The following is a 19,159-nucleotide window of genomic DNA, read 5'->3' as shown; positions in this document are numbered from 1 at the left end:
GGAGGTATCCTCAAAGAAAAATGCCTTAGAGGAAATGCTTACTCCATGTGAGAGAACACGTTTAGAACAGCAAAGAACCTTAAGGGTCATTCAGTCAAAGTCCCATATTTTTTCAGATGAAGAAACTGAGGCCCAGATAGATTAAGATACTTGTCCAAGGCCACACAGATAGGTGCTTAAGTGGGGATTCAGTCCCAGGTCCTCTAAATTCCAAATCCTCTGTGCACCTACCAGTGAAATACTGTCAACAGAAAGCAAATTTAAAAAGAATTCAAGATCAGACAAATCCATGGTGCAGGGAACTAGCCTTAAGATAAGTGTGTAAACATACTACATGAGCTGGACAGAACTTTTCATAAGATCAGAAGGCCAAGGAAAATCATGGAAGCCCAGTTTGTTTTTACAGAATTTGGCAGGGCACCCTTTCACTGTAAGTTATGGGTCCTGAATTAAGACCTTATCACTTATTTAAAATAATTCTTTGTGCAAACGTGTTTTGACGAAAGAAACAAGGTAGAGTCTGATATCTCATATAGACAAAATAATTTAATAGTCAAGACAATTACGAATAAGGCACTTGTAAGGGACAGTCCAGAAAGATTTTTATGAAACTGAGCAAGAACAGAGAAACATACATATAAAAGGTCAGCAAGTTGAGCAAAAAGAGAAAAAGACAATTGTACATCCCTGCCATGAGAAAGGAGGTCAATATGGTGATGGAACAATTGTATTACAGATTAGAAGAGCTCTGTGAGTTGCTTGTAACTGGAGATAACTGTAAAGAGAGCTATTAATAAAGAAGTCTGTTTCCATGGTAGGTCTAAATCAGTTAAGATTCTATTTATCCCAGTGGAAGAAAATGTACTATATCGAGGACGAAGGTATTATATAGCTACCCCACACATGGGGCACCCCACTCTCCAGCCTTAATACTCAGGTTTTGAGTTGAAAAAAAAAACAACAGAGGGACAGAAATTAGAATAAAAAGAAGAGACTGTCTTAGGTCTCTGCCATAAAACAATGGACATTCTCCTTCTTAGTTTCATAAATTTGGTATGTTATATATGGAGCATCTTTTCTAGAATGGGACATGGATACCAGCAGGACACTCCCATCTCAAGGAAAAGGTAGGGACCAGAGATTTTTTATGTTCAAACTTCAAGGTGACTAGCCAGCTGCCTAGAGTCATTCTACTTTGTGGGTTGAGTGCATGGATCATCTAAACAGATTAACTGGCCACGGGGCATTCCCATCTCTGAGTGGGACATCACCTAACAAGTCTTTCATAAGGCAATACCTTATAAAAGAAAACCAAACCTGTGTACAGTTTTGGCAAAACTGTAGGGGAGGGACGGTTGCCTTCTAGCCTTTGAGAGCCCTGGGGGTAGAACCTACACTTGACTCCCTTCTTGATTTCAAAGCAATTTGGCACTGTAAGCAGTGCCAAAAGCCAAAAAGGCTGAAGTCTCAATCTTAATCCAGCAGAACTAGATCTGTTATGAGCAGCTGTCCAACTTAAACTCCTCATGGAGATCATCAGTCCTTTTCCCCATCTCCTTCTGTTTCCAAAACACTCCCCACAGCAGTTCTACCAGATCTCCTGTCTCTTTAAACCCTCAGTTCCTATAACTCCCTCCCAACACATAGATGGCCTGACCTCATACAAGCCTGCAGGTGTGAGCTTCTTCACGTCTCTCCCAGATTTCTTCACCCACATTCCTGGAATATATCTGGGTAATAACGGCAGTGCACAGGGGGATCTCGGGCACCCTGGTCAGAGGATTCTGCTGCAGACTGTCTTGCTGATGGCATGCTTCTCCAAATCTCAGCACCAGAACGATGGATCCACTGATGTGCTTCAAGGGCATACTTCCGTTTGAACCGCTTCCCACACTCAGGGCAGGGAAAGGGCCTTTCATCAGAGTGAATACGCCTATGGCTTATCAGTAAGGAGGAATATGTGAAGCGGCAACCACACTCAGCACAGGAGTATGGTTTCTCCCCCGTGTGAGTACGACGGTGAGTAGCCAGTTGATACGGATAGACAAACTGGCGCTTGCAGTCAGGACAGGAATAGGGCTTCTCACCTGTGTGTGTGCGACGCTGATGGATGACTAGGGACCTTCTCTGCCTGAAACAGCGTCCACATTCAGGGCACGTATAGGGCTTCTCACCTGTGTGGATTAGTTGGTGTTGGACAAGGTACTTCTTTTGGAAAAATCGTGCCTCACACTGATCACAAGGATAGGGACGCTCCCCAGAATGCATTCGTTGGTGGCTGACCAGTAAATAGGGGTAAGCAAAATGGCGTCCACAATCAGGACACACATATGACCGCTTCTGGTTGGGATTACATTGGTGGAGTGCAGTGATAGAGTGTTTATGCAAAGTCTTGCCACAGTCAGCACAAGGAGAGTCTCCTTGTTCTTGGTGTGAGCCTGGCAGAGCCTCAACTGACAGACTGTTCTTCCTATGTGCTTCATCAGCTTTTTGGACTCCAGGCCCTTCTCTCTTCCACTTCTCAGCCCTGTTCCTGAGTCCTATTAGAAAAAAAAAATGAGACTCTTGAACTCAGATTAAAGGTCTGTCAGGCTTTATCCATTAACACCTAATTCAAATATGGCATGAAACAGATCTAAGTGAGACATGAGAAATGCTGGATTCATAGATAGTGACATGGGACTCACATATTCAAGACAGTTAAAGGAGATTAACTAGCTGTAGCTAGCTTGATGTCTGCAGATGTTCATGTGGATTTTTTAGGAATAATCAAATCACCATATAACCAACGTAGATTCAGAAGGACTATAGAGGTTCAGCAATTCCTCCCATAGGTGACAGTCATTGTTCGTGGGACATAAACTCCCTTGAAGAGCAAGGAGTCAGGTAACACGTGTGAAAATTATAATATTAAGCACATAGTTAATGAATATTCATATTAACTGTAAAGTTTCTGTGGTGATAGAGTTTTGGGATTCATTGGGGCCCTGCATTCAGGAAGAGAAATAGCTCATCAAACCACAATCTGGTGATTCATTGACACACTAGTATAACACACAAGAATCACTAGGAAGTAGGCAGATACTGAGGATGGCAGTACTTAAGAAACTTAAGGGGCAGCTGGGTGGCTCAGTGGATAGAGAGCTGGGCCTGGAGGGGGAAAGACTCATCCTCCCGAGTTCACATCTGGCCTCGAACATTTACTAGCTGTGTTACCCTAAGGTCGCTTAACCATGTTTGCCTCAGTTTTCTCATCTGTAAAACAAGCTGGAAAGAATATGGCAAAGCACTGTAGCACCTTTGCCAAGAAAACCCCAAATGGGGTCACGGAAGAGCTGGACGTGACTGAACAAGAATACCTGAATTGTTTTAGGGGCACAAGAGAGAGGCTGAGCTCTACATAACCCAGGAATAGGGGATTTATCTCCTCCCCTCCCCCCAGACTAGCTAATGTGCAGAAGAAACACTGATCTCGTCCCGAAAGATCTCAATGTAAAGGGCGCTTAAATGAGACAACCATGGGAGGGAGACAGGCTTTTCTAGGGCTTACCCAGGAAAAACGTGGGTGCACTAGGATGGATTATATTGTCATCTCACCTCCCAAGTTTTCCGTTCCTCTCTCCTCCGCCTCCTCGGGGTCCCGCGCATCCGGACCCCAGAGCTCCGTCTCTTCATCCATCCAGCAGATGAGGGCAGGTTTGGGGCCTGGGAAACCTGCAAGGTAGACACAAAGTTGGCAGCACCCAAGACACGCCCCGTGGGGGTGCGCCCCTCCCCCGCCCCGCGCGGCCGCGCCCCTCACCCAGCGCGCCCAGGTGGCCGTAGGTCTCCCGCATGACGTCCCTGTACAGAGCCCTCTGCGCGGGGCGCAGCCGTCCCCACTCCTCCGGGGAGAAGTACACGGCCACATCGGCGAAGCTCACGGGGCCCCTCGCCCCCGGTCCAGCCCCGCTCATGGTCCGCCCCGGAGAGCTCGCGCGCGCCCTTCCCTTCACGGACGCCCCGCCTCAGCAGCCCAAAGGGACCGGAAGCGACCTTCCGGAGACCCCGGTCCTAGAGTCCGAAGAAACTGTTCGGGGTTGGTCACATGGGCACTGTCCGGACGTGAAGCGCCGGAAGTCGTTTAGCGCCCTCAGAAAACTTGGCGGCGCACTGGCTTCGCTGCCCCTACCTAGACTAAGGTTCTTCGCCGGTCTCCGAACGGTGCCCTTTTCCAACATGGCCACAGGCCGGCTTCAATGCCCTGAGAGTCCCTCCGCCAGCCTTCAAGTACGGTGGCCGTAGAGCACCACGGGGTGTTTGGTTCCGAAAAGGTGGCTGGGGTGCATTTAAGGATTGTCCTCGGCAGCGACAGCGCACCGCCGCAGTAGTTACTTGGAATAAGACTGGCACCTTCCGTTGGAAAGCGGGAGGAGCGAATAGTGGGCCATTAAACCTGCTCGAAAACCCGGCATTACCTTGACCGTGATCAGGGCCGGCATCAGGGCTTGCTCCTACGGTGTTTGCACCCCGTCCCTGCGCCGTGGCTCCATATTCCATATTCCAGTTCAAACATCTTAGTCTAGGCATCTCACACTTAAAATGTCCAAAGCAGACGTTCATTATCTTTTCCCCCCAAATCCCTCCCCTTCTGCACCATTCTTTTGTCCACCCTGATTTGCATTCTAGCAATCATCCTCAGCTCTTCACCCTCGTCGGGCCTTTATATCCAGTTAGTTGCTGAGCTTCACACAGATTGAGCTGTTCATATCCATACCTATACTTCTTAGGTTCCCAAAGTGGGCCATACGGCCCCCTAGGTGGGGTGCTGGGAGGATGAGGGGGGGTGGTAGCCTCCAATGCAATTGGGGGACCTTGAATAAAAAATAAGAGGATAGTGCAAGCATAAGGAAAGAAGAGAAGAAAACTTTGAAAAACCATTGGTCCATGTTTCGTCTGTTGTGTAACAGAGTTAAAGTCATAGGGATTACATTGTTTTCCAAATAAACGCACAAAATGCAAGGTATAATCGATCAGTTGTCATATCGATTGACAGGTCTTAACAAGCAAGTGTTGGCAGGCCATGCTGGTGCATTGTGGGGAAGTCCAATATGCATCAGCAGGAATTATGTGTGTATGATGACTTGTTTACAATGCAATACTATAAGGTTACATTATGCAGCATTGATGCTATATGGTTATATAATGCAATATTGCATCATCAAAATTTCAATGCAGGGAAAAAACAAATTTACAATAAAATATTAAATTTAAGATGTGTTATTTTAAAATATTTTATTTTTTTTTAAATGAAGCGAATGTAAAAAAAAAAAAAAACCAAACACCTTTAAAGGGTTAAAGAAAGTAGATTTCCAGCTGGGCGCTGAGTAATTTTTTTTTTCTTTGTAAAGGGGGCAGTAGGTCAAATAAGTTTGGGAACCTCTGGTCTAACCTCTCTACTCCAGCGTCCCAACAGCTATGAGATTGAAGTTCCTAAAGCACAGGTCTGGCCACATCAGTTCCCCAAACTCAAGAAGATTCGCCAGTTTTATGTTACTTCTGTGATAAAATGCCAAACCCCTGAAATGTAAGACAAACATCAAAGACTAATTACTCAGTAATGACAGATTGTTCACTTTTTACATGAGGAAATATAAAGTGTACATCTAAGACTGTTATTAGTAATTGAGTAGATGGGGGAGGAGGGCTGGTAGGTCTGGAAACCTGATCTCAACAGGAAGGTGTTAAAGAGGGAACCACACACACACACACACACACACACACACACACACACACACGGGCATAAAAGTCTTCTAAATTCAGAAAGAAAAGGCTTAGGGGAAAGAGAAATGTTGATATAAAAACAAAAGATAAACCAAGACTCCCTGACTCTATTCCTGGTTTTACCTTTGGCCCCAACTCTAGTGGCTATTCATGATCTCCCAAAAGGAACACTTTAAAGTAGCTTGTACCTCTTTCAGACCCCCAACCCTGTCAACCCCCAATACATCTATTTTTTTTTTAATCACAAGCCCTTCAGAATTGTCTTAGATCATTGTATTACTGAGAATAGCTAAATCATTTACAATGGAACATCATATAATATTGCTGTTACTGTGTACAATGTTCTGGTTCTGCTTATTCACTTTGCATCAGTCCATGCAAGTCTTTCCAGGTTTTTCTAAGAACATCCTGCTCATCATTTCTTTTCTTCTTTTTTCCTTAGGGTGGGAGGGAGAGGATAAGAAAGGGATCTTTCGGGGAGGGCGTAGGTTAAGTAATAGGAAGGCAAGGTAGCCAGTAGAAGTAAAGTTGAGGAGTAAGGAGGGGTAGGAAATAGGAGATACACACAAAGATAAAGATCAGGAATAGAATTTATTAGGGAAAAAAAGGGGTAGTAATCATGATCTCAGAAAAAGTTAAAGTTAAAATAGATTTATTCAGAAGAGAAAAATAGGGAAACTACACTATATGTTAGCCTTATTAATATTGTTGTAGACTATTTAAAATAACTAGACGGTATAAGGTTGGAATACTGCCATGGTATAGGAAACAGTGAGTTGGTGGACTTAGAAAAATAGAGGAAGAATTGGACCTATGAAGGAAAACATCATCCACCCTCAGAGAAACAGGACAAACAAAGTATAGTACAGTCTTACATAGATGCATATGAATGTATATGTCTATATATGAGTGTGATTATAGATATCTAAGTATATGTATGTGTATGTAAGCATATGTATGTGTGTATTCATATATATGTGTATATATGTATATATACATCTATATATATACATATACATGTACACATATACAAATATATCTGAGCTTAATTGTAACCTTGGGAGAGAGGAGGAAGGAAGGAGGGGAAAAAAGAACAAAGTAAAAAGTACACAGCAGAGAACAAAAGAAAACTTACAAGGAAGAAAAGAAAAGATGGACAGCTCGGAACACAACATATAGTATTTATTATATAGGCTTTCTTGAAATAGAAGTTTATTGCTGCATAATTTGAATCCTCTCTTACATTCTGCTGTTGCACATGAAAATGCCTTCTTTTCTTTTTTAATTTTCTATTTAAGTTTTAGGATTTAAGTTTCTAATATGTTTTTCTTTTCTTATTGTGGATTTAAGTTTTAGTATTTAAATTCAAAATAAATTAATAAAAAATTGCCAAACTCCTTCCATTGACATTTAAAATCCTTCACGATTGAATTCCAACCAGTTTTTCCAGACTCATCTCTCATTATTCCTCTACATGTATTTTACATTTCAACCAAACTGGCCTACCCGATCTACCCTGTAGACGACCCTCTATCTCTTGTCTCCTTACCTGGAATACCTTCTCCCTTATCACCTCAGTCAATTGGAATCACAGCTGCCTATAAGACTAAGCTCAAGTGCCACCTTCTATTAAACTTTCCTGATTTATTCACTTATTGCCCCACTCCGATTACTTTGTATTTATTTCTCTGTGTAGCAGTTGGTCAACAAGCATTTATTGAGTACCTACTATGTGCCAGGCGCTGTGCAAAGCACTGGGAAACCAAAGAAAGGTGAAAGACAATCTCTGTCCTTGAGGAGCTCACAATCTTAACAGGGAAGACAACATGAAAACAACCATATGGAATGAAGATAGATATAGATACACACAGAATACGTATGTATATACATACACACAGAGAGAGAATAAATTGGAGATAGATAATCTCAGAGCAAAGGAACAAAGATTAAAGAGGACTGGGCTTCTTGCAGAAAGTGGGACTTTAGCTGAGGCTTGAAGGAAGCCAGGGGGTAGAGATGAGGAGTGAAAGAGTTCCAGGTATGGGGGACAGCCAGTGATAATATCTCCAGTTGAGAAGGAAGCCAGTATCATGGATCATGGGGCATATGTTGTTTCTCTTCAGTAGAATATTAGCTAGTTGAGGCCTTGACTTTAGGGGCATATAACAAATGATTATCTTTTTGGTATAGATCTGTGATTCCATGGGTATTGCAAACTCTACCAGTGCCCAGCTCAAGCTTGTCCTACAATTCACATTTTTAAGAGAGTTGCTTGAGGCAACCAGGTGGCTCAGCTGATAAGAGAACCAGACCTGGAGTCAGGAAGATCTGAGTTCAAATGTGGCCCCCGACACTTTACTAGCTGTGTGACCCTGGGCAAGTCATTTAGCCGAGACTGCTTCCCTCCCCCCAAAAATTGGGGGGAAAAGTTGCTTATGGCAATGAGAGGTTTAGTGATTTTCTCAGGATCACACTCCAATATGTGTGAGAGGCAGCCTGTGAACTTTGACTCTGAGGCCAGGTTTTATCCATAATGCCACATTTCCTATCATTGACCTATGCAAGATATGAATCGGAACAAGACTTAAATCCTTTCTGTCTGGGCTTGATCTCTCACATCTAAACTAGGTCCACCTACAACAATCATCAATTAAAAATTAACAAAATTACTGTGTTAGACAACATGTACATATGTAAGTATATACATCATATGTACAAAGTGAATCCAAGGTAGTTTTGGGATAGTACATACTAACAGTCTGGAGGAACAAGAAGATTCATTAAGAAGGTGTTACATGAACTTGAAGGGTGTTTGTTGTTGTTTGTCCTTCACTTTCTTTTTTTTTTTGTCCTTCATTTTTTTTTAGATTCTTTTATTTTTAGTTTACAACACTCAGTTTCACAGGTTTCTGAGTTCAAAATTTTCTTCCCCCCCCTTCCTTTCTGCCTCCCCCCAAGATGGCATGGAATCCTATATATGTTCTACATATACCTTCGCATTAAATATATTTACACAATAGTCAAGTTGTAAAGAAGAACCGTGATCAATGGAGTGAATCATGAGAAAGAAGAAACAAAACAAAAAAAAAGATATAAAAAAAAGGAGCAGATAGTTTCCTTCAATCCACATTCAGACTCCATAGTTCTTTATCTGGATTTAGATAGCTCTTTCCATCATGAGACCTTTGGGGCTGTCTTTGAACTTTGCATTGCTGAGGAGAGCCAAGTCTATCGAAGTTAGTCATCACAAAATCAATATGTCTATGGTTGGTTCTGCTCTTCTCACTGAGCATCATATCATGTAGCTCTTTCCAGGTTATTATGAAGTCCATATCTTCCCCATTTCTTATAGCACAATAATATTCCATTACATTCATATGCCACAACATGTTTAGCCATTCCCCAATTAATGGGTATCCCCTTGATTTCCAATTCTTTGCTACCACAAAAAGAGCTGCTATAAATATTTTTGTATATACAGGTCCCCTTCCCCCTTGTGTGATCTCTTTAGGATACAGCCCTAGAAGCTGTATTGCTGGGTCAAAGGGTATACACGTTTTTATAGCCCTTTGGACATAGTTCCAATTGCTCTCCAGCCTAACTCTTTTTTCAAGAGTCATTAAAGTCCAGTGGGAACATGGTCTCGAAGGAAATCAGGAAATCTCAGAAGTAGAGGTAAAGACGGGATGCATTCCAAGCATGAGTGCCAAGGAGATGGGAAGGTAGATTCTGAGTGTGAAAGGCAGTATGGGCAGATCGAAGAGGGTGAGGAGAGTAAAGTGTAACAAGAGGAAAAATAGGAAAGGGTCAACTTGTGAAGAGCTTGAAAGGTCAAACAGAGAAGATTATATTTGTTTCTTGAGGTAGTAGGGAGCCATTGAAACTGTAATACATGTTTCCAAAGTAAAAGATGAATGGCTGTCAAAGGCAGCTCAATCCATAGGGCAAGGTGAAAGGAGATATTTGGAAATGCTGATATAAAAACAAAAGATAAACCAAGACTCCCAAGACCTTTGGCCCCAACTCTAGTGGCTATTCATGATCTCCCAAAAGGAACACTTTAAAGTAGCTTGTACCTCTTTCAGACCCCCAACCCTGTCAGCCCCCAATACATCTATTTTTTTTTAATCACAAGCCCTTCAGAATTGTCTTAGATCATTGTATTACTGAGAATAGCTAAGTCATTTACAGTGGAACATCATATAATATTGCTGTTACTGTGTACAGTGTTCTGGTTCTGCTTATTTCACTTTGCATCAGTCCATGCAAGTCTTTCCAGGTTTTTCTAAGAACATCCTGCTCATCATTTCTTTTCTTCTTTTTTTTTTTTTGGAGGGGGAAAAGCAAGGCAATCTGGGTTAGGTGACTTGCCCAAGGTCACACAGCTAGTATGTCAAGTGTCTGAGGCTGGATTTGAACTCAGGTCCTCCTGACTCCAGGGCCAGTGCTCTACTCACTGCACCACCTAGCTTCCCCCTCATCATTTCTTATAGCACAATAGTATTCCATCACAATCATATGCAACTTGTTCAGCCATCCCGCAACTGATGGACATCCCCTCAATTTCCAATTCCTCGCCACCATTAAAAGAGCTGCTATAAATATTTTTGTACAAATAGGTCCATTTTATTTTTAAAAAAAAATCTCATTGGGATACACACCTAGTAGTGCCAACAAATCCTTCTACACTTAGTGGGTGCTTGACAAACGTATATCAAATTGAATCGAAAGAGGAAAGGACCTGGGCTCAAGCAGGATAGACTCTTAAGTGGCATCAAGTAGTCATAGAAGCCTGGAGACCTGATGTTCATGGATGTGAAAAGTCTCATTCCAATATGCCACTGGATCTTTGATTTTATGGATACTGTCATTCCTTCCAGGGATGTACATTTCAACTCATCTATACCTACACACTCTGTGAAACTCTCATCCATGTCTTCACATAAGTTTGTCCCAAGGAGTCCATCCAATGAGCAAGAGACCTTTCTTAGTTCTTTCTTGGCAATGAGGCTGCCAGTGGAGTACCACAGTGGAGTACCACAGAGCCCTCAGGTTAGAATCAGGAAGACCTGAGTTCAAATCTTTAGACTCTTACTGGATAAGAGTAACTCTGGGGAAATCACTTAATTTCTGTCTGCCTCAGTTTCCTCATTTGTAAAATGGGGATAATAGTACCTACCTCCCAGGGTTGTTGTGTTGGGAAACCATCAAAAATTTTTGAAAAACATTTATATGAAGAGTCTTTTAAGGTGAGTCTGGCAGCAATGGTTGAATGTGCTGATTCAAATAGTAGTCATTAATAGTTCAATGTTAGTTTGGTAGGTCTTTCGTGGAGTGCTTCAGATGTCTTGGCTTGGCCCTGTGCTGTCTGTCTTAGATAAGGCATAGATGGAATGTTTATCAGATTTTCAGATATCACAGAGCTGGAGGAGAAACAAACTGGATGACTGAGTCAGAATCAAAAAAAGAATTCAACAAGCATAAATACTGGACTTAAATCTAATAATATGGGTAAGTGAAAAGTCACATGCTTGAGTTCAAAAATTCGACTTCACAAGATCAAGATGATTAGCCAAAAGTTTGTATGGAAGAGATATGGGGGTTTTAGTGGGCTACAACCTCAATGAGTCAACAGTTATGGCCCCTAAAAAGTTATTATGACATTGGGTTGCATTGAATGTCAAAGCTTCTAGGAATAAGGAGGTGATAACCTTGTAATAGGACACAAGACCATGTTTAGAGTATTCTATTCAATTCTGGGTGCCACAGTATAGAAAGGATACTGAAACTGAAGAGCACCCTGAGGGGAGCAAGTAGGATGATGAAGGGCCTTGAAGAGTGCCATAGAAGCCATGGTTGAAAAACATGAGTGTGGGAAGAAGTGAAGATTCAAAGTCAAGTGAAGATTTCACATCAGTGCTTGGCATGAAAACTATCAAGCAATTGAAGGGCAATCTTGCAGAGGGCCCAGACTTATTTTGTCAGGCTCCAAAGGGCAGAACTGGGGACACTGATTAGAAGCTTAAAAGAGGTCACATTAAGTTTGATGTATCTACAAGTGGATTGAATTACCTTGAGAGGCCTACCTCCTCTCCCTTCCCCCCTTTTCTTTGGAAGGCCTTCAAGCAGTGGTTGAATGACTATTTGCTGGGTCTTTGGTGGTAGGGAGTCTTTTTCTGGTATAGATTGGACTACATGGCTACCAAGATTCATTGAAGATTTCTAAATTCTGTTACTCCAACATGGAGCATAGAGAGCCTGGAGCAGGTTTACTAGTTTGGAGGCACTGTGGATAATCTACATGGGAGATAATAAGGTACTGTATTAAAGTGAAGGTCCTATGAATGGAAAGGAATAGAAACAAGAGAATCAATACTCTGATTGAATATGAAACATAAGGGAGTGATATTGAAGATGCCTGAGGTTTTTTGTGGTTAGTCATGGGAGAATTATGATGGCATCAAGAGGAACAAGTCAAGAGAATGAGAGGCACTGATTTGCAAACATACTGGCTTTGAGTTAATAGCAGAACCACATAATACAAAAGTCCAGTTGATATTAGCAGATATAAGAATGATCTCTAGATCTCTCCTGAGTGCCCGTCTGGCCTCTCTGGGTAGCTGGAGCTGAGTTGGTGCTCTGATGAATAAAATACAAACCTGTAGCTGTTCGAGACTCCTTGTACCCCATAGAATCAAAACTTAGAGGGTACAGTGATGGAAAGGGGCTCATTGGGAAGGAAATTTAAAGGGAATTGGGGATCAATCAAATCCATGGTCTCCTATTTTAAGAAAATGCCTTACATAGAGGAATACGTTGACCCCTACAGATGATGTATCACAGCTTCCTGCTATAAGACATTGAATATCCTTCCAATTATAGAATTCCAGGCAGACAGAGAAGGGGTTGGTGGTAATATCAGTTCTTTGAAAGCACATGAAACTCAGTAAAATGTGCCATTCCATTTTTTCCTGTGGTTTTTACCTCCTAAACCTGTTCTTTAGCCTCACCAAAGTCTCTCTTTTCTCAGCCTAAACCTCCTGTCTTTGGTGTTTCCATGTCCTTCATTCTTACTCTGGCCTCACTTTGCTCCCTTATGTAGCATGATGTTACAGACAGTTCAATATCATGCTGTTTTTTGTCCTTGAATTCTTGTGCTCACTGCCTTCAACTACCTCACCTCCCACTTACTTTTTTTTTTCTTTTTTTTGGAAGGGGGGAAAGTTGGGCAATTGGGGTTAAGTGACTTGTCCAAGGTCACACAGCTAGTTAATGTGTCAAGTGTCTAAGGCCAGATTTGAATTCAGGTCCTCCTGACTCCAGGGCCGGTACTCTACTCACTGCACCACCTAGCTGCCCCCACCTCACTTACTTTTTAACCTCTTGCAATGTGGTTTCCACGCTCACTCCTCAATGGAAACTGCTCTCTCCAAGGTTACCAATGATCTTGTAACAGTTAAATCCACTGACCTCCCCCCCCTCCCCAGTTCCCATCCTTCTTGACCTACCAATGGCTTTTGACGCCATTGATCACTTATTCCTCCTAGAGATCTTCTCTCTTTTCTGGGTTTATGTGACATAATACTCACCTGATTCTCTTCCTACCTGTTTGACCATTCCTTTTCAGTCTCATTTGCTGGATCACTAGGTGGCACAATGGAGAGAGTGCTAGGCCTGGATGTAGGAAAACTCATCTTCCTGAATTAAAATCTGGCCTCAGACACTTACTAGCTCTGTGACCCTGGACAAGTCATTTAACCCTGTTTGCCTCAGTTTCCTCATCTGTAAAATGAGATGCAGAAGGAAATGGCAAACCATTCCAGTATCTTTCGCAAGAAAATTCCAAATTGGTTCACGAAGAGTTGGACACGACTGGAAAACAAGTGAACAACTATCCATGTCCCACACCCTTTGCATGGGTGTACCCCCAAGGCTCTGTCCTTCACTTTGTTCTTTTTATTCTATATTCTCTCTTTTTGGTGATCTCATCTGCTCTCATGGATTCAGTTATATCATCTCTATGAGGATGAGTCCCAAATATACACATCCAGCCTTTATCTTGTTTCAAAAAATCTAGTTTCCATGTTATCAATTATTTGCTGGACATCTCCACTCAGGTGTTCCATAGCCATCCCAAACTCAACATGTCCAAAACTCAACAGGTCTTCCCCCCAACCCAATCTTACCTCTTTCCTATTTCTGTTGAAGGTACCACCATCATTCCAGTTCCTCAGGTTTTCAGCCCTGAAGGCATCATCAAATCATCCCTCTCCCTCATCCCTCAAGTCTGGTTCCTTCGACTTCAGCAAAATCTCTTGAATCTCTCTCCGCTCACACACTTATCATCCTAATTTAAACTCTCATTATCTCTTGCCTGAACTATTGTTAACAGCCTCCTAACTGGTTTCTCTTCCCTCTCCAATCCACCTCTCCCCTTGACTGCTAAAATGATGTTCTTAAAATGCAGGTCAGACTATGCCAGCCCCCTGCTCGATGGCTTATATCTGTTGACTCAAGGAGAAAATATGAACCCCTTAGTTTGGAGTTAAAGACCCTTCATCATCAGGTTCCAGCCTCCCAAGCTGAGCTGATCTGACATCATTGACCCTGGTATATTCTGTCTTATGATCAAGCTGGTCTATGTGCTGTTTCCTGCATATGGTATCTCATCTCTCACCCCGCTGACTTTGGTCAGGCTCTCCCCCCATCTATACCTTACAGAACTCCCCTAGCTCCCTTCATGGCTCAGATTAGACACCCTCTTCCAAAGGAGGCCTCTTCTGATCTTCCAGTTCTTGCTGTGCCCTCCCCCAAAGTTACTTTGTATTTACCCTGAATGTACTTTGTATAGACTTGTGTGCACACAAGTTGTTTTCTCCAGCAGAACATAAGCTCCCTCAGAACACTGTATACACTGTCAGGTGTGATGTCTGGATCAAGATGTTTTTGCTCCATTTTCTCTGTCATGAATGAGGGCTCATTTAGAGGGGAGGGAGTGTGGAAAATAACTGTGAAGTAAAGACAGAAAATCTCAGTGAAACAGTAAACCCTTTGAGGTTCAGGACTGAGGTGTGTGTGTGTGTGTGTGTGTAAGGAAAGTGGCCATAACAGCTAAGGCACATCTCATTTACCCACAGGTACCCTTATGTCTGAGAGGCAAACAACCCTTCTATAAGGTAAAGGCCCACCTGAGGAAAAATACACCATAAACCAGGGTCCAGGACCTGGGGACTGGGTTGCCTCCTTGGCCAGTGCTGAATGTGCATTAAGCCCACAGTTGTAAACTGTGTAAACTCTAAACCTCTTCCTGGTCCTAGAAATGGGCACATTGAGGGAGAATACCAAGAAATGGCGGAGTCTCATCCTTAGCCTGGCAGAACTACTAGACTTTCAGATTCATTACGTTGAACTTAAACCTCCATTACGAGGACTGGTCAATTCTTTTATTTCTTTTATGGTTTCCTTAATCCCGGCAATTATTCCAGAACTTGTCATTTTCACCTAGATCCTCTAACATCTTTCCATCATCTGCTCGCAGAGGAACAACCACATGGCCGTGCCTTAGACTTTATGGAGAAGACTGGGACCACCTGATGTGAGATCTCTCATGTTTCCCTCCCCAAAGACTTGATCACCCGCACTCCTGGAGTATATCTGGGTAGTACCGGAAGTATACTGGGGGCTCCTGGACCCCATTCACAGAAGCCTGGGGAAGAGGCTGTACAGCAGCTCTCCCACTCTGCCTCTTCTCAGTGCCAGACCGGTGGATCCACTGGTGTGCTTCAAGAGCGTACTTCCGCTTAAAACACTTCCCACACTCCGTGCAGGGGAAGGGACGCTCATCAGAATGAATTCGCCGGTGGCTGACCAGTAGAGAGGAATAGGTGAAACAGACCCCACATTCAGGACAAGGGTAGGGTTTCTCGCCTGTGTGTTTACGTCGATGGATGGCCAGGGAGCCACTCTGCCGAAAGCAGCGCCCACAGTCAGGACAGGAATACGGTTTCTCACCCGTGTGGATGAGTTGGTGCTGGACAAGATTCTCCCGGCGTGCAAACCGTGCCCCACATTGTACACAGGGGAAAGGACGTTCACCAGAGTGTACATGCTGGTGACTGACCAGTAGGGAGGGATAGGCAAAGCAGCGCCCACAGTCAGGACAGGAGTATGGTTTCTCACCTGTGTGGGTTCGCTGGTGGATCACCAAGAGGGAGGGATAAGCAAATCGGCGCCCACAGTCAGAACAGGGGTATGGTTTGTCGCCTGTGTGTGCCCGACGGTGGATCGCCAGGGATCCACTCTGGCGGAAGCATCGCCCACAGTCAGAACAGGGATAGGGCTTCTCACCCGTGTGGAGGAGCTGGTGCTGGACAAGGTTATTCCTTTGGGAAAATTTTGCTCCACAATGAGTGCAGGCATAGGGTCGCTCCCCTGTATGCACCCGTAGGTGGCTGCCAAGCAAGGAGGGATAGGCAAAGCAGCGCCCACAGTCAGGACAGGAGTAGGGCTTTTCACCTGTGTGTGTGCGCTGGTGGATAGCCAGGGACCCACTTTGCCGGAAACAGCATCCACAGTCTGGGCACAGAAAGGGCTTCTCCCCTGTATGGATGAGTTGGTGTTGGATGAGATTCTTCCGTTGTGAAAATCGTGCCCCACATTGCGCACAGCCAAAAGGACGCTCTCCAGAGTGCACACGCAGGTGACTGTCCAGTAGAGAAGGAAATGCAAAATGGCGTCCACATTCAGGACAAGGGTAGGGCCTCTTCAGATTGGAGATACACTGGTGGAGTGTGCCTCTGTCATCCTGGTGGAAGGCATGTGGTAACTCAGTTGGCAAAACCTCCTTTACAGACTCTTCAGTTTCTTCTCTCCACCTCTTCTCCTTGTTCTGTTTTCCAGATGCTGCTAAGAGTTGAAGAGAATTTTTAACTAAAGATTAGGCAATTGTATCCTATCCTAATGTTGTTATGGGGATGGCACATTCCTCCCATTGGAATTAGAGCGAATACCTAAATAAATAAGTCCAGAGAAGCTGCCAGGGTTCCCCTAGTCAGTGGTTTCATTGAAGGAGATTTTCCAGGCTCTTGAAGTTAACCCTTTGCCCTATTCCTAGGACATCTGAAGACCATCCTCATTAGCAAGGGCCAGTTCTGGCTTGATAATGTCCACAGAGACATGAGAAACCGCCTCACCCTTCAGTGGCTGCTTCTAATCAAGGCCAAGATCCTACCACTAAGCCTACCTGTCACAGGTTCAAAGGAGGTGAAAAGGACAAAGGGAAGGAAGAGGCGACCCTAAAAGAGAAGCTGGAGACTGTCCTTTTGATGTCTGCATTTTCTTTATGGAGACAGAACTAGAGATTCATGAGCACTGCAGCTGGAAAATGTCAAAATCAAATTATTTAATACTGATAAACCAGGGAATTAAATGTGAATAACAACGCTGGTAATACCTTCCTCAAACACAGTGTGGTACTATAAAAAAAAATGGCTCTGGGGTCAGAGGACCTAGATTCAAATTCTACTTCCCGCCATTCACGAACTGTGTGACCTAAATGTCTCTGGGCTTTATCTGTAAAATGAAGGAGTTGCTCTCTAAGGTCTCTTCCAGCTCCAAATCTCTATGTTCCTACGATTTGTCATGAGGCTCAGATGAGATCATGTATGCTAAAGTACTTTAGTGATATATAAATAAATGTCTGATGTTATTATTATCAGAGAGGTACCATGGTTTATGGATAGATCTGGGCTCAGGACCCAACTCTGACACGTACTTGCCTACGGTGCACCTGAGCATATAACTTAACATAGCCTAGTTTACTCTGTCAATCTCAGTGTGGGCGCTGACCTCCGCTGGTAGACTTAGTCTAACTTCACCAATGAATTACTAGGGCCAGGCACAATAAACTTATTACCGAGACTTGTTTGAGGTAATAAAATGAGGAGCCAATACAGCGCTACCTGCCCTAGGCCTATGGTAATAGAGGAGATCCTGTGGCTGCTCAGAGGATGCCCGGAGTTGACTTAGGGTAAGAGGAGACAGCCAGATTGCTGTCCAGGGCTGGAACAAACTGTAGAAAGGAAACACAGATGTCAGAGCCAGCCAGGGGGTCTGTAGTCTGGAAGGCAGAACTTACCTGGGGAGGGGTACAAACGGATACCGGCACAAAGGGCCCTTGCCCGGGGAGGGGAGGGTTCAGCACAGACTAAGGGGCTTCCTCAGGGTCTGGGCCAGTTCCAGTTGGGGGTGGAGGACAGAGGTGCATGGTCCCTTCCACTCACCTGTGCATTCTTCCCTCGGGGTCTCCCTTTCCTCCTCGGGGTCCCGGGCATCCGGACCCCAGACCTCTGGCTCTTGTTCTATCCAGGAGATGAGGGCGGGTTTGGGGCCTGGGAAACCTGGAAAGAGAACAGGGGTCGGGTCTGATGGGTGAGTCCCCCACGCCGCATCCCCCCAACCCGTACCCCGGCCGCGCCCCTCACCCAGAGCGCCCAGGTGGCCGTAGGTCTCCCACATGACGTCCCTGTACAGGGCCCTCTGTGCGGGGCGCAGCCGTCCCCACTCCTCCGGGGAGAAGTACACGGCCACATCGGCGAAGCTCACGGGACCCCTCGCCCCCGGCCCGGCCTCGCTCATCTTGCGCGCTGCCTCCCGGGTCACCCGCGACGTGTCTTCGGCCCGGGCTCTCGAGAGCAGCCCCGCCCACGCCTCGAGCTCTGCCAGCGGCCCGGCCCGGCCCACTCGGGAGCGGGAGGAGCCGAGGGGACCGGAAGTGGCAACGTGAAAACCCCGAGCGGAGACGTCTGGGCGGCTCACAAGAAGGAGACCAGGGCTGGAGGCACCAGAAGCGCGAGTGTGCTTGGGCGGAATGCATCGCCCTCATTTTTTGTTAGGGGCAAAATGCCCCTAATTGGGATTTAGTCTGTAAGCTACAAGTATTTATTATGCGCCTACTATGTGCAGGCACTGCGATACAAATGAGAAATGAGGCAGCTCCTGCCCTCAAGGGGCGTACAGTCTATTGGGGGTAACTTACACACGCAAGTTCGTGCGAAGCAAACACAAAGTCAATTTTGTTATTCAGTCCTCTTAGTTGTCCTACCCTTTGTGACCCCATTTGGGGTTTTCTTGGCAAAGATGCCGGAGTGGTTCCCCATTTCCTTCTCCAGCTCGTTGTACAGATGAGGAAACTGAGGCAAACAGGGTAAAGGGACCTGCCTAGGGTGACACAGCTAGTGTTTGGGGTCCTATTTGAACTCAGCAAGAGAAGTCGCCTGACTCCAGGCCCGGCACTGTGTTTACTGCGCCACCTGGCGCCCTACAAAGTAAATACAAGGTAATGGGGGGGGCAGGGCGGGAGGTATTAGCTTCGGGAGAGGGGAGAACAGGACTGACC

General features: G+C 44.7%; 2 protein-coding genes across 4 annotated transcripts; both read right to left on the bottom strand.

Annotated features, from left to right (window-relative positions):
- Positions 1 to 527: 527 nt before the first annotated feature.
- On the bottom strand, positions 528 to 4,258 carry LOC118833738 (zinc finger protein 785-like). Of its 3 annotated transcripts, none has more exons than XM_036741125.1 (3): positions 3,803 to 4,096; positions 3,598 to 3,714; positions 528 to 2,540 (listed from the first exon to the last, which is right to left on the bottom strand). In XM_036741125.1, the coding sequence occupies exons 1-3, from the start codon at positions 3,954 to 3,956 to the stop codon at positions 1,708 to 1,710; spliced, it is 1,104 nt and encodes a 367-aa protein (XP_036597020.1). In that variant the 5' UTR covers positions 3,957 to 4,096; the 3' UTR covers positions 528 to 1,707. The 3 variants fall into 3 exon arrangements, with proteins under 3 accessions (XP_036597020.1, XP_036597019.1, XP_036597021.1); XM_036741126.1 differs by lacking the exon at positions 3,803 to 4,096 and adding an exon at positions 4,172 to 4,258 and having other exon boundaries at positions 555 to 2,540; XM_036741124.1 differs by having other exon boundaries at positions 530 to 2,540; positions 3,598 to 4,100.
- Positions 4,259 to 15,270: 11,012 nt separating this feature from the next.
- ZNF689 (zinc finger protein 689) lies at positions 15,271 to 18,399 on the bottom strand. The gene is made up of 4 exons (XM_036748574.1): positions 18,246 to 18,399; positions 18,045 to 18,161; positions 15,884 to 16,668; positions 15,271 to 15,805 (listed from the first exon to the last, which is right to left on the bottom strand). Exons 1-4 carry the CDS (start codon positions 18,397 to 18,399, stop codon positions 15,395 to 15,397), a joined length of 1,467 nt encoding a protein of 488 aa, XP_036604469.1. The 3' UTR covers positions 15,271 to 15,394.
- Positions 18,400 to 19,159: the final 760 nt, after the last annotated feature.

The sequence above is a fragment of the Trichosurus vulpecula genome, chromosome 1, assembly GCF_011100635.1.
Source record: "Trichosurus vulpecula isolate mTriVul1 chromosome 1, mTriVul1.pri, whole genome shotgun sequence".
In the NCBI taxonomy this organism is placed as follows: domain Eukaryota; kingdom Metazoa; phylum Chordata; class Mammalia; order Diprotodontia; family Phalangeridae; genus Trichosurus; species Trichosurus vulpecula.
Note: the sequence above shows the minus strand (reverse complement) of the source record. Positions and strands in the feature narration are given on the sequence as shown.